The following is a 13,995-nucleotide window of genomic DNA, read 5'->3' as shown; positions in this document are numbered from 1 at the left end:
TTACAAAGTTTAGGACTGTCCAGATGACAACAGTGCCCGGGACCTTGTTAGACTGAGTCTTGGACTGACACTGGGTGACCAGTAAGCCACGGTAAAGAGAACTTTGATTTTCTAGATCTCTCTACATTGCTGTGCATTCATAGCAACTAAACAGAGTTAGTTCCTCCAGGCCTGCAGGTCCCTCCCCCAGGTGTCTGTCCTGAGGCTCACTAGTAGATGAATGGAAGCGCTTGCTGTGTCTACAAGGAAGGGATGGTGGCAGAGACTCTTGATGTGGACGCAGTGTTGGGCCCCAGATGTCAGGACTACAGGATCCCCGGCTGAGGAAGGAGGGCTGCCCTTCTCTCCTGCTGACCCCGGCTCCTGTCTCCATGAGCACTCACCCTCTCGCCCTTTGGTCCTGCGGGTCCCGGAACTCCAATTGGTCCTGGAGTACCCTAGGGGGTTTAAAGACAGCAAAGGTGAGGGTCCTGAGGCTGGGGGAGCCCTTGGGGGCCCGCCCGAGGCTGGAGATGAGGAAGGCCCAGAGGTCCAGTTTTCAGGGTTGGCGAGGCCAGGCAGAGCCAGGGCAGCCAGTTGACTGGGCCGTGTTCCTGTTTGGGTTTGGGGGCCTTGGGGAAGAGAATATCTTCCCATTGCCTCTGAGCCAGATTCTTGGAATGAAACTCTTTTGATTCACAACCAAGCTTGCCAAGGCTGAAAACAGTAGTTTGCTCCCAGAAGCACTTGAGAGGGAGTTGACCCCCTCTCAGGGGTGGGGGGGCCGGGGCTGCCACCCCTTTGCTGGCGCAGCTCCACATGCAGCAGGAGGCTCTTCATGCCACAGAGATCGATGCAGATGCACACACAGAGGCAGGCATGAGACAGGGTCATCCCGTCCCCCCAGGCCCCCCTCCCTGAGCTTCAGCCTCTGGCTGGAGCCTTCTCTCCCCCACTCCTGCCCTCCAGAGCAGGCTGGATGGGAGAGGGAATTAGTATGCCTTGGGTGTCATACAGACACTAGCCTGGCAGGAAGATGGGTTATAAATACCCCTAACTCAGGTCTGTAGGGGAGGTAGAGGCTGCCGGAGGAATTGGAGCTGGGTTGCTTAGAGACAGAATCAGGTCTTGCTAGGCATAATTAAACCTCTCCTGGTTGCCAATTTATAGCCTGACTAGATAAAGCCTGTGCTTCTGAGTCTTCAAGTGTTTTGCCTCCATGTTAGTATTTCCTACAGATAAAGATGTGAGGGTGTGGGGGGTGGACGTACGTATGGGGGATTCCTGGTGGCTTGTGTTTGGCTATGAAAGAGCAAGTGGGGAATGTTGATGTACTTTATTCACATGGGGGAACAACAGCAATAGAATGCTCTTGGTGCCCCCACTGTTACTATAAGGAAGGGACAAAAGCTTATGGACATCAATGGCAAGGTCCCATCAGAAAATGAAGGTGACCAGGTCAGGGGTGATGGATAAGAACCAGACTCTAGAGTCGGCTAGCCAGTTACAAATCCTCCCTCAAAGGCTGACATGCTCGGTGATATTGCAGGGTTACTTAGCCTGAGTGTCGACTTTCCCTTCTGCAACATGAGGATGATAATGTTGCTCCCAGCCTCCTAAGCTGCTGCCAGGTTTAAACAAAACTGTGTGCCAAACTCTATGCACTGCGCCTGACACAGATCATGCCCCTATCCTTGACAGGCCACCTGGGAAATGTGAACTAGGTGAGAAAGGATGGAAAGAGAGGGTCTGTAGTAGAAGAGCAAAGCTGTAATAAGACCTGGAAAACTGGTACGTTCTCCGTACTCTGGGGCCATCTCCATAAATGCATATGGCGGGGAGAGAGGCTCTGATAAGACCTGTTATCTTGGACAAATCACAGCCCCTCTCAAAGGCTTGGCTGTCTTTTCTTTCTGAGGACACAGAAGAACCACACAGGTGGAGGAAGCTGTGAGTGAGCTTATCTTCCTGGTCCTCCTGCCTCTGTCCACGTCAGTTCGTAGGCTTGCCTCCAGGCTCCTAGGGAAGGCCTGCTGTGGTTGGCTGTGCTTGGACTGTTTCTGTGCCCTTTGCCTGTCCTCCCCTCCATGCATGGACCCCTGTGAGTTCTCATCTTTCCCAAGTATCACTCCAACAGCCTCATTAGAGCCTCATCTTGCATGGCCTCACAGGTATGCTATGAGTCCAGAGTAGAAGAACTTGCCCATTGGAAGGAGTTGCACACACATCAGGCCTAGTTAGCAGAGTAGGGATGACCAGCCTCCTGGTCTGGGGAGAGTCAGTGGTCCAAACCCCACGGTACATGATGAACTTCACTAGGGATTAGGTGCCAGCCAGGGGAACCACTGTCCTGCAGAGCTAGCTCATGGGGTGCTCATGGGGATGGAGGGGACCTAAATCTCTCATCTGCTCTGTTGTTGGAGGAAGTGACAGCTATGGCTTGAACATGCTCCAAGAACACTAACCTGGAACTGGCCACTATGCTCCTTAATGCTACACTGCCCTCCCCCTTCACGTTATCCACACCCCAATACACACCAGCCTGGTGACTGTCGAGGAGTAGGAAGTGCTCGTGGACAGAGAGGAGATGAACAGAGCTCACAGCATCACGACAATACAGCATGATGGGTACATACAGACACTGTTGTGTTTGGTGGGGACGGACGATAGCCCAACCACCCAGAGCTTGGTTTTCAGGTGGGGTTTAGCAATCCTTCCAGAATGGGGCAATGCTGCTGAAGTGTACCCCACACCCTGTAGTCTGGTACTCAGGTTTGAGCTCCCTAAACACACTATGGCTATGGGAATTCAGACTAAGTCCAGCCATCTCTGTTCAAGAGGCTCGAATAAACACTTGTGAACTGAGCACAGACTACAGCTTTCTGGTGTTGGTGGTGGGATGAGGCTTGACTCACTGGGAAAACAGGGGGCCACAGCAGAACAAACAAGAAGGACCACAGGCTGGGGATGGGGATGGGGACAGGGTGGAGGGAGGGGTAATGGAGAAGTGACACTCACCGGTGGCCCAGGCCTGCCGTCCAAACCTGAAGCTCCCTGGATGAAGGGAACGTTTGACCAAGAGAAGGGGAGGGGAGGAATGGGAGGGGAAAAAAAAGGAATGGGGAGGGAAGAGGTGAGTGAAGCAGTGACTCTGGACAGACATAAATGCTGGTAATCAAACAAAACGGGAGAAGTAAGCTTGGCAGGACAGGGAACGGTATTTACATGGACGCCATTGAAAACATGGAGACACTGAGTGTAGTGTGGCCCGCTGCCCAGCAGGTTGAGGGGAAGACCCACTTGATGGCCATTCTGATCTCCATGGCCCCTCTCGGCTTCTCCCTGTCTCAGAGCCCCTCTGCCCAGGAACCCCCTGTGTTCTGGGGAACGGGATACAGACAACAGCTCTTGGAGAGGCATCTGGATCCAGATCTAGAGCTTCCTGCCTAGGAGTATGCTTGTGTGGACGCTGGGACCTGGGTGGGGATGGTCTCTGGCCTCTGTTGCATAACCTTTGATATCTGACCAGGCTGGGGATCCCTGAGTTACATATAGCAGCAACCCCACTTCCGCTGAGCCAGAGGAGTTAACCCCTGAATGAGAATCCTAATGATGCCTGACATTTCTCTGGCACTTGACAATGTGCAAACATAACACCCACTGAATCCATTCACAGATTCCCTATACAAGGGCTCTAAGAGAGATAAAGGCTTTGAGGGCTGCTGACTGGGTCAGAAGTCTAAGGCCATGTATTCTTGGGAGCAAGTGGCAGGCAGGTATGAAGCTTACAGATCTCTTCACTCTCTAGTGTTTGCATTCCTTGTTGCCCAGTGACATGTGTGTCAACAATGGAAGCCCTGGGTCCTGTGCTGGGGGAATGGGCTCTCCCTGCAAGCCAGCCAGGAAGGGGGTGGGTGGGGAATGTTTCCCAGTGATTCCAATGTGAGGAACTAAGGAGGAGGCAGCAGGGCTGCTTGAACTTAGGAAGGACTGGGTTCTGGAAAACTGCCTTCAACTGGGCCCCAGAAATGCATATGGGCCTCAGGATTGTAAAGGTAGGAAGAGAAAAGCCCCAGAGGAGGGGGCAAAAGGAGCTGCTTCTTCCTGGGGAAAGGGTATTGGGTGGAAAGGTTCCAGAGGGGCTCACTTCTCTGTTTTAGGACCACCTAATTCTTGGAGTCCTGGTGTGGCGTTGTAGGATAAGCACTAGATTGCTAACTGCAAGATTGGTGGTCTAAACCCACCAGTCGTTTCTTGGAAACCCTACACAGGATCGTCATGAGTCAGAACCATTCCACGACACACAACAACGACAGTGCTTCTGGGACTGACTTTGGCTTATCAGCCTTGAGACTGGGACTGACTTTGGCTTATCAGCCTTGAGACCCGATGGTTCTCAACCCTGGCTGCATATTCAGATATCCCAAGGAGATGCTAAATAATACAGACTGGTCTCCCATACCTGAGACCAGTTCAATCCACGTCTCTAAGGCAGTGATACATTTAAAATGTTTCCAGTCAGAGTCAAGAACCACTTCTGTACGTTATATAGGGGCGTCTCCTGAGGCTTTTTCTGGAAAAATAGGCTGCTGCCAATGAAATATCCAGGTGACATTAAAACCCCCCAAGAACTTTAGTTAAATATCTACTCTGTCTATGCCAGAGTCCCTGAGTGGTGCAAATGGTTAAGCACTGGATTACTCATCAAAATGTTGACAGTTCGCATCCACCCACAGATGCCTTGGAAACGGGACTGACAAACTTTTTCCGAATGCCCCAGTCTTGCTCAGAAGACATGGCGGCACCATAAGCTACACTCCAAGGTGACTCTTGTTGTCTGTGCAGGATTAACACAGGACACACACGGGAAGATTTCAAGCTATAAGTGGATCGTTGAAATAGCTAGGATGATCTTTTAGAAAGTATTAGAAAGTGAGGAGATTTCACATAAGATGTCAATTTTCTGGCTTCTCTTGAAAAACAGAAATATCCAAAAATACCAGGCCCAGTCAGCAGATGGCTAAACTGAGCTGGGCTGCTCCCCTTCAGCAGGGAAATGCATGAGTTCTCATCACTCCCTGTTTGCTGGCTCCCTGAAAGCCATATTCATCACCGCTTAGCAATACGCTGGTTGTGTTGTTTTCGTTTTAGAAAAAGTATAATTTTTTTGTACCTATGTCCCTATGAAAAGTTGGAAAATAAAAGGCAGGCAGGGTACTTTGCCCTTCATCTGGCATGTCCCCTGTTTATATTATCTACTTGGCCTCAGTGGCATTTGAATTGCAACCCCTGCCTGACTTCTCCAGTGTTCACTGGGTTGTTAGGACCATGGAGGTGGATAAGGGGAGATTTGTGGTTAAGTATGGGGTGGGGATAGGGAGGGGCAGGAAAGCTCTTAATAGTAAGGAGTTCTTAATCATTCCGGACACAGGCTAAGACATGGGAAAATGTCTGCTAAAGTCATCAGTTTTCTGTAATCTGTCAAGAGAATCAGCTTCTTAAATATTCCGACATTTGCTGCATTAATGAGGGGGTAATTAGAGCTTTGCTTTTGTTGTTTGGTTGCTGTGATTATATTAACCAGACCTTTAAGCTCTGCCAAGCTGGGGTAATTGGGCTTCCTATTGTTCCCCGGGCTCCTTACAACTTTCTGGGATAGGAACTGGACTTGAGCCCGGGACAGAGGAACCCCGAGTAGCTGAAGAAAGCCCTTTTATGAAGCTTGGCCACGGACTTCATGTGTGACCTCAAGTGACTCGCCTGCTTCTCTGGGATCATCAGTAAGATGGGTAGCTGCATCACCCCTCTGACTCTTGAGATTTCCAACCTCCAGAGTGAGAGGGAGGATGGAGCCCAGGACTCCTGGGATGGGTGGTGGAATTTGCTCACCTGCACACAGGTGAGGGGGTGGAGCATAGGGTGGAACAATCTCTGCTTCTGAGATGGTACCTCCAGCCTGAGAAGCTGCAGGCAGAGATCATCGGGTATCTGGGACCTGAGTGGGCTTAGGGCTGGGACAGAGGATCTGACCCCTTTACAAGCTTGTCTGCTGTGGCCAGTATTTAGAAACAGAGGGTGGGAGGAGTCTAGGGTCCCTCCGGGAAAAGGAGGAGATAGATGGAGAACGTTCCATTGTCCTCTGTACCCAAACCCTCCTAGCTTGGCCCCCATAAGGCAGATTTTGTTGGGACTGAATCAAATTTCTCCCTAAGGAGCACCGGCCTTTCCAGCAGGTACTCTTTAGGGGATCCTGTGCAGTCTCCCAGGCCAGGGCCTGGTCCAGAGGGGACCCTCAGTGAGAGAATGAAGGACTTTGATGGTCTCGCTCAGGTTGGAAAGCGTAACCATAGACCCTTAGCAGCCCAAACCAATTTCTACAGCCCCTGCAGTCTTGATAGGCCCGAGTCACTGTCGAGTCCAAGATACGTACGGGTAATCCCAGAGGCCCTCGGTCTCCTTTTTCTCCCTGGACACCTTTCTCTCCTTTTGCTCCATCTAGTCCTGCTTCCCCCTGCATGACAGACAGATAGCAGAAGATCACAGAGGAGTTTCTCCTGACACTTATTTTTCACATTCTGGGGTGGGGAGGTGGGATGCAGAGAGGAGGGAGAGGTGAAGGTAGCTGGTCCAAGGGTGGCAGGCTGGGGACTCCAAGAACCCCTGAACTCTTAGCCTGGCCCTGTTTCAGTTTGCTGGCAGTATCCCTGTGGTCACTTTGAGGTTCCCAAAGGATAGTTGGTGAGGGGACAGGCTTTGAAATAAGTGAGGCTCTGACTACCTGTATGAGGAGGAAAATGTCACCATGAGAGCTCCGAGGTCCCCAAAGCAGTCAGGAGAAGAAACTCCTACAATCCCTTAAAGAGTCATTGGCAGGAGGCGGCCCCTTACTCTTTTGAAATCCTTGGGGGAAGACGGGAAAAGCCACAGCCCAGTGTCCAGTGGGCTTGGCTTGGAGAGGGTTCCCCTCTCTACTACTCTAGCTCCCACTTATATTTCCAGGTGAGTGAAGGTCTGGAGCAGGTTATTGGGAAAAGACTTTCTTCTTTTGGTAATCCTCTAGCCTGCTGCTTTGTGGGGTTAACTGAAGGATGGGGGAACTCTGCTGGATGCCAACGGCAGGTGTTAAAGGCCCCACAGGCCAAGCCATGGCATGATTCCATTTGGGAAGGGGGTCAGTGTGCCCACCTGCTTCGGGAGCACCTTCCCTCTGACCCACTTCTCCCCAACTCCCTTACCCAGCATCTGTCACATGATCTTTTCTTACCTTTGGTCCAGGAACACCTTGAAGCCCCTGAATATGGGATCAAAACAAGGTGCATTAGAATGGCATTTCTGATGAAATCAACTTCACTGTCCATACTTCGGGCCCCAAAAGAGCAAGAGCATTGGGTGCAGAATTTGGTCTGGGGGTTGTGCTGGGAGCTGCAGGCACAGACTCTGGTTGATCTGCAGCAGGTCATCTGTCTGTGGCCCCCACACTGACCCACAGTCTCATGAAGGGGACTCGGGAGTCAATACATTAATGTTTACTCAGTGCTCAGAACAGTAGCCGGCAGGCACAGAGTGAAGTTTCAAGGTTGGCTAGCGTCACTACTAGAGGCCAGTGATGGTTCCTGGTAAATGCTCGCCTTCCTTGTGGAAACCTGGCTTTGATTCCAGCCAACCCGCCTCATGTGCAGGAACCACGTCTCTGTCGGTGAAGGCTTGGTGTTGCTATGATGTTTCAGCAGAGCTTCCAGACTAAGATGACTAGGAAAAAAGCCCTGCTAACTGAGCTCTGGTAGCGTAGTGATTACGAATCAGGCTGTGAACCACAAGGTCAGCAGTTCGAAACTACCAGGTGTTCCGCGGAAGAAAGATGAGGCTTTCTGCTCCCGTAAAGATTTACAGCCTCGGAAACCCTGTTCAGGGTCGCTATGAGTCGGAACTGACTCCACAGCATATAACCAATTGACTTCTAAGGCGCTCTGGTAGTGTAGTGGTTACGAATAGGGCTGCAAACCGCAAGGTCAGCAGTTCAAAACTACCAGCTGCTCCGTGGGAGAAAGATGAGGCTTTCTGCTCCTGTTAAGATTTACAGCCTTGGAAACCCTGTACAGGGTAGCTATGGGTCAGAACTGACTCGATGGCACTGAATAACAACAACAACAACAACAACAATTTGCTTCTGAAAATCAGCCATCAAAAACCCTATGGATCACAGCAGTCTGAACCACAACTGATTCTGGGGATGGCACAAGACCACGGAGTGTTCTGTTCTGTGTGCGGTCACCTTGAGGTGGGGGCTGACTTCATGGTAGCTCCAAACAACGTCGTCCTTACTACTACTGTGATTTCTACCAATGACACTGAGCCTGTCGAGGTACACATCAGCACGGTTGGGTTAGGCTGCTTACGTGCTTATAGGTACGATACAAGGTTCCTTTAAAACAGTTCTTAGCATCTGTATAAATGGGTCACTTTCTATTTTAATCCTACTCATCTTGCCAGCTGATTGCAGGCAGGAAGAAGGGCAGTGACATCTGAAGGCAAAGAGATAAGTGTTGGGTAGACCAGGTGGCATATTTCTCCTGCAGGGAGCAGGGACCAGACCCTGGGGCCTGGCATTGCGTCCAACTGTTTCTAGGGTACTGGGCACCGATTGGCTCTTTGATGTCACAGGAGTGTGGAGATTGTGTACCAGGAGCTCTGCCCCCTTCTCCCCCTGTTCCCAGGAGGAGGTGATAATGACCTAAGGAAGCCTGAGATCAATCCCACTGACCACCATGGAAGGGACATTAGTGACCTGACCATGGTGAACTGAAATGCCAAAAAGCCCCTTAAACTTACGGGAGGTCCGGGAGGCCCCTCTAGCCCTGGTGGCCCAGGAACCTGGAAACCAAAGGGAAGATGATCAGCCTACTCCCTGTTCAACTCCCAGTGTTCTTCCTCCTTACACTACCATTTGGGAATCATCTGGGGACTGCTCAGCAGTGGTCAACCAGTGTCTGTTCAGCACACAGTCTCCCAAAATAAGTCAGATCAGAAGCTTACGGAATCCCACTGGTCTGTACAATGTTGGGGAAAAAATGTCGCCCAAATATCTGTGCTTCCAGATTTTTTGAAAACCCAGGAGCTCTGGCAATACCAGATTCTTGTTCATACATGGCAATGAACAACTGGAACTGATGAACAGTTTTCCCTCTTCATGGAACAAGAGATGGTTGGTTCTCCTAATCTCTACCAATTCTGGTTGCCTTTAACCTGGACCTCATGCATCCATCTGTTGTTTGCCTGGCTTTTGAAGGTACTTGAGTTTGAGACGCTTGGCTTAGAGGAGCAGAAATTGGTTATCTGAATGAAGGGAGACTGAGATGTATCTGAAGACTATTTCTCAAGTCCCCCAGCTTTGGAACAGATGGATGGGGACTGTTGGCCTCCATTTTGCCTTCGGGCAGGGCAAGAGGAACTAGAGTCACATATAGAGAAGCAATTCAGATGGGACAGGGAAGAAGGAGGAGCCTGGGGCTCTCTTGTTCTCCATAGTGGTGGAGGTGGTTACATGCCATGGAGTCGGTTCCAACTCATAGAGATCCTGTATAGGGTTTCTGAGGCTGTAAATCTTTATGGAAGCAGAAAGTCTCATCTTTCTCCTGTCGAACCGCTGGTAGTTTTGAACTGCTGACCGTGAGATTAGCAGCCTGACTTGTAACTAGAACCCCCATTTTCGGTGAAGATGGACATCCATTTGCCTACAGTTGGCCACCCAAGAAGCAGGAAAAAAATCTGCCTGCTTTTTTCAGACCTGGTCACCTCCCCCATCATCTGGGCTTTGGGGTTCTCCTTAGGTGCCTCACCTTTCCTGGGATAGAATTCCTAAGATACCACAGAGGGAGTCTCTGTGCTGGGCAGACAGGTAGATGGTAATGTCCCTTGAAACTTTCAATTCCATAATGCTGTAGAGTCTCTGCTGGGAACGAATTTTTTGGGCACTCTACCTTCTTACATGAAAAAATGACTAAAAAAAAAAAAAAGGAACACATGTATCCTGGTTGTGGTGGTGGTTATGTGTCATGGACTCGGACCCAACTCATAGCGACCCTGCACAGGGTTTCTGAGGCTGTAAATCTTTATGGGAGCAGAAAGCCTCATCTTTCTCCCTTGGAATGGCTGGTAGTTTCGAACTGCTGACCTTGAGGTTAGCAGCCCAACTTGTAACCACTACGCTACATTATGATGTTGTTGTTATTAAGTGCCGTCGGTTCCCAACCATAGCGACCCTGTATAGGGTTTCTGAGGAGCAGCTGGAGAGCTTGAACTGCTGACCCTGCGGTTCAAACTGACTTTGCAGTCCAGCGCATTAACCCACAGTGCTGCACACAATGGATGTAGTTTAATTAATTCTCTGCTCTTTTGTCACATTTTTTTCTGGGTTTTGCATGTTCCCTACAAGTCTCCTTTTAACAGCAATGCGTTATTTGAGTTGAATGAAAATTAGTTACTACCTAGTTGCTAGCAGGAGTCTTGGTGGAGTGCTGTAGGATAAGCACTGGACTGCTAACCGTAAGGTTGGCTGTTCAAACCCGCCAGCTATTTCTTGAAAATCCTATAAAGGGTCGTTATGAGTTGGAACTGACTTGACGGCACTTAACAACACCAGCAACAGTTGCTAACAAGGGCTTTGAGCAGTGCTTGGCCCATGGAAAGCGCTCAAGTACGGGGACTATTGTAACTCTTAGTATTCTTATCCTAAGTTTAATCATTTTCTTCTTGTTAGAAATGTACGTTATTTCCAATTTTTACTTTCAATACTTCTGGAAAGAATATTTGTATGTCGAATGCTTTGTTTTAAATTTAGGATAATTTCTTTAGGGGGCTATCCATTTGTACATAAGTATTGTTGACTTGGAACCGACTCAACAGACAACAACAAACACAGATTAAGGAGCCCTGGAGACAAATGGCAAAGTTGGTACTTTGAGCTAATGGAAAGATTGGAATGGTCCCAGGGGAGAAAGATCTGGTGAACTTACTCTTGTAAAGGTAAGAAGCCTAGAACCCCCCACAGGCCAGTTCTATTCTGCCACTATGAGTAACAATTAAATCAATGGCATATAACAACAACGGCATATCTATGTTATATTGATGTGGTTGTTGGTGTTGAGTCACTTCTGACTTACAGGGACCCTATGTCCAACACAATGCAATACTGCCTGGCCCTGTAGCATGCTAACAGTTGTTATGTTTCAGCCCATTCCCAGCATGCTACTGTGTCAATCCATCTCATCGGGGTCTTCGCTTTTTCAACGACATTAAACTTGACGAAGCATGATGTCCTTCTTCAGGGACTGGGTTCTCCTGGCATGTCCACCGAGTAAAGTCTCGCCATACTCTCTTCTAAACAGCATTCTGTCTGTACTTGTTCCAATACAGATTTTGTTATTTTGTACATTCTCCAGGGTACTTTCAAAATTCTTCTTCAACATCATAATTCAAACGCATCAATTCTTCTACGGTCTTCCTTATTGGTTGTCCAACTTTTGCATGCATATGAGGCAATTGAAAATACCATGGTTTGGGTCAGACACACCTTAGTCTTCAAACTGCTATTTTGGCTTTTTAACACTTTAAAGCAGTCTTTTGCAGCCGATTTGCCTAATTCAGTAAGTCTTTTGATTTCTTGACTGCTGTTTCCATGAATGTTGATTGTGGATTCAAGCAAAACGAAGTCTTTGGCAACTTCAATCCTTTCTTCATTTATCATGATGTTATTTACTGGTCCAGTTGTGAGAATTTTCATTGTATTACATTCTTTATATTGAGGTACAAATCCATACATCAATAAATATTTCAAGTCCTCTTCATTTCCAATAAGCCAGGTTATATCTGCATATCACAACAACAATCTGCATATTGCAAGTTGTTAATGAGTCTTCTTTCAGCCCTGATGCCACTTTCTTCTTCATGTGATCCAGTTTTTTAGATTATATGCTCAGCATACAAACTGAATAAGGATGGTGGAAGAATACAACCCTGGAGCACAACTTTTCTGATTTTAAACCATTCAGTATCTCCCTGTTCTGTTTAAACAACTACCTCTTGGTCTATGTGGAGGTTCCTCATGAGCACAATTAAGTGTTCTGGAATACCCATTCTTTGCAATGTTTTCATTAGTTTGTTATGATCCACACAGTTGAATGCCTTTGCAGAGTCAGTAAAGCACAAGTAAACATCTTTCTGGTGTTCTTTAGTTTCAGCCAAGATCCAGCTGCGTAAATATACGTCCTCTTCTGAATCTGGCTTGAATTTCTGGCAGCTCCCTGTCCATGTACTCTTGTAGCTGTTTTTGAATTATCTTCAGCAAAATTTGACTTTCATGTGATATTAATGATATTGTTTGATTATGCCCGCATTCCGTTGGGCCACCTTTCTTTGAAATGGGCACAAATATGGATCTTTTGTAATAGGTTGGCCAGGTAGCTGTCTTCCAAATTTCTTGGGATAGATGAGTGAGAATCTCCAGTGTTGTATCAGTTTTTAAAAATATTTCGATTTGTATTCCATCAATTCCTGGACCTTGGTTTTCACCAAAATCTGTAGTGCAGCTTGGACTCCTTCCTTCAGTACCATTGGTTCTTGATCATATGCTACCTCTTGAAATGGTTGATCACAGACCAATTTTTTTTTTTGGTTCAATGACCCTGTGTATTCCTTCCATCCTCTTCTGGTGCTTCTGGCATCATTCAATATTTTGCCCATTGTTATTGTTGCTAAGTGCTGTTGAGTTGGCTTTGACTCCTAGGGACCCTGCATAGAGTTTTTTGAAGAGTGGCTGGTGCGGTTGAACCACCAACCTTGTGGTTAGCAGTTCAGTGCTTATCCTACTGCCCCACACCAGGACTCCATTTGTCCCACAGAATCCCTCAATATTTCAAATTGAGACTTGAATTTTTTCTTCAGTTCTTTCAGCTTGAGAAAGGCCAGGCTTGTTTTACCCTTTTGTTTTTCTAACTCCAGGTCTTTGCACATTTTTTTATAATACTTCACCTTGTCTTCTCAAGTTTTTTGCAATTTTCTGTTCAGCTCTTTTATGTCCTCTTTTATGTCTTATAGTCACTTTAGCTTTTCTATGCTCAAGAGCAAGTTTCAGAGTTACTTCTTCTACCCACTTTTGTCTTTTCTTTCTTTCCTAAAAATTGAATGACCTTTGCTTTCTTCCTGTCTGTTGTTCTTGACATTATCCCACAACTCTTCTGGTTATTGGTTATTAGTATCTAATGAATCAAATCTGTTCTTTATATGGTCTCTAAATTCACATAGGATATATTCAAGATCATATTTTGGCTCTCATGGACTTGTCTTAATTTTCTTTAGCTTCAGCCTGAACTTACATATGAGTAATTGATAGTCTGTTCCATTTAGCCCTTCACTTTATTTCAGCTGATGAAACTGAGCTTGTCTATCATGTCTTCCCACAGATGTAGTCAATTTGATCCTTTTGAACTTCATCAGGTGAGGTCCATGGGTTTAGTTACCTTTATGTTGTTGAAAAAAGTATTTACAATGAATAAGTCATTGGTCTTGCAAAATTCTATCATTCAATCTCCAGCATCATTTCTATCACCAGGGCCATATTTTCCAACTATTGATCCTTCCTCTTTGTTTCCAACTTTCACATTCCAATCACTAGTAATAATCAGTGCATCTTGATTGCATGTTTGATCAATTTCTGACTGAAGAAGTTGGGAGAATTTTTCAACTTCATCATCACTGGCTTTATTGGTTGATGGGTAAATTTGAGTAATACTGGTCTTGCTTGTAGGTATATGGAAATTATCATATCATCGTACTTCAAGATAGATCTTGAAATGCTCTTTTTGATGATGAATGCAGGGCCATTAAGCTTCAATTTGTTGTTCCCAACAGAGTAAACCATATAATTAAAAATGGTTAAACCCAGTCAATTTTAGGTCAGAGTCCTGGTGTGGTGCTGTGGGTTCATGCGCCAGACTGCAAAGCCATTTGAACTGCAAGGTC

The 13,995-nt window shown here is 47.3% G+C and overlaps 1 protein-coding gene across 1 annotated transcript in view; it reads right to left on the bottom strand.

Moving 5' to 3' along the window:
* Window positions 1-13,995, bottom strand: part of COL13A1 (collagen, type XIII, alpha 1) — a 198,700-nt gene that overhangs the window by 27,890 nt on the left and 156,815 nt on the right. The window contains exons 31-35 of the mRNA XM_006837462.1: window positions 8,809-8,850; window positions 7,244-7,270; window positions 6,410-6,490; window positions 2,998-3,033; window positions 384-437 (exon numbers count right to left, since the gene is read on the bottom strand). Of these exons, the coding sequence (XP_006837525.1) occupies window positions 384-437; window positions 2,998-3,033; window positions 6,410-6,490; window positions 7,244-7,270; window positions 8,809-8,850 (240 nt within the window). The remainder of the gene's footprint in view (window positions 1-383; window positions 438-2,997; window positions 3,034-6,409; window positions 6,491-7,243; window positions 7,271-8,808; window positions 8,851-13,995) is intronic.

This window comes from Chrysochloris asiatica, unplaced genomic scaffold (genome assembly GCF_000296735.1).
Source record: "Chrysochloris asiatica unplaced genomic scaffold, ChrAsi1.0 scaffold00020, whole genome shotgun sequence".
In the NCBI taxonomy this organism is placed as follows: Eukaryota; Metazoa; Chordata; class Mammalia; order Afrosoricida; family Chrysochloridae; genus Chrysochloris; species Chrysochloris asiatica.
Note: the sequence above shows the minus strand (reverse complement) of the source record. Positions and strands in the feature narration are given on the sequence as shown.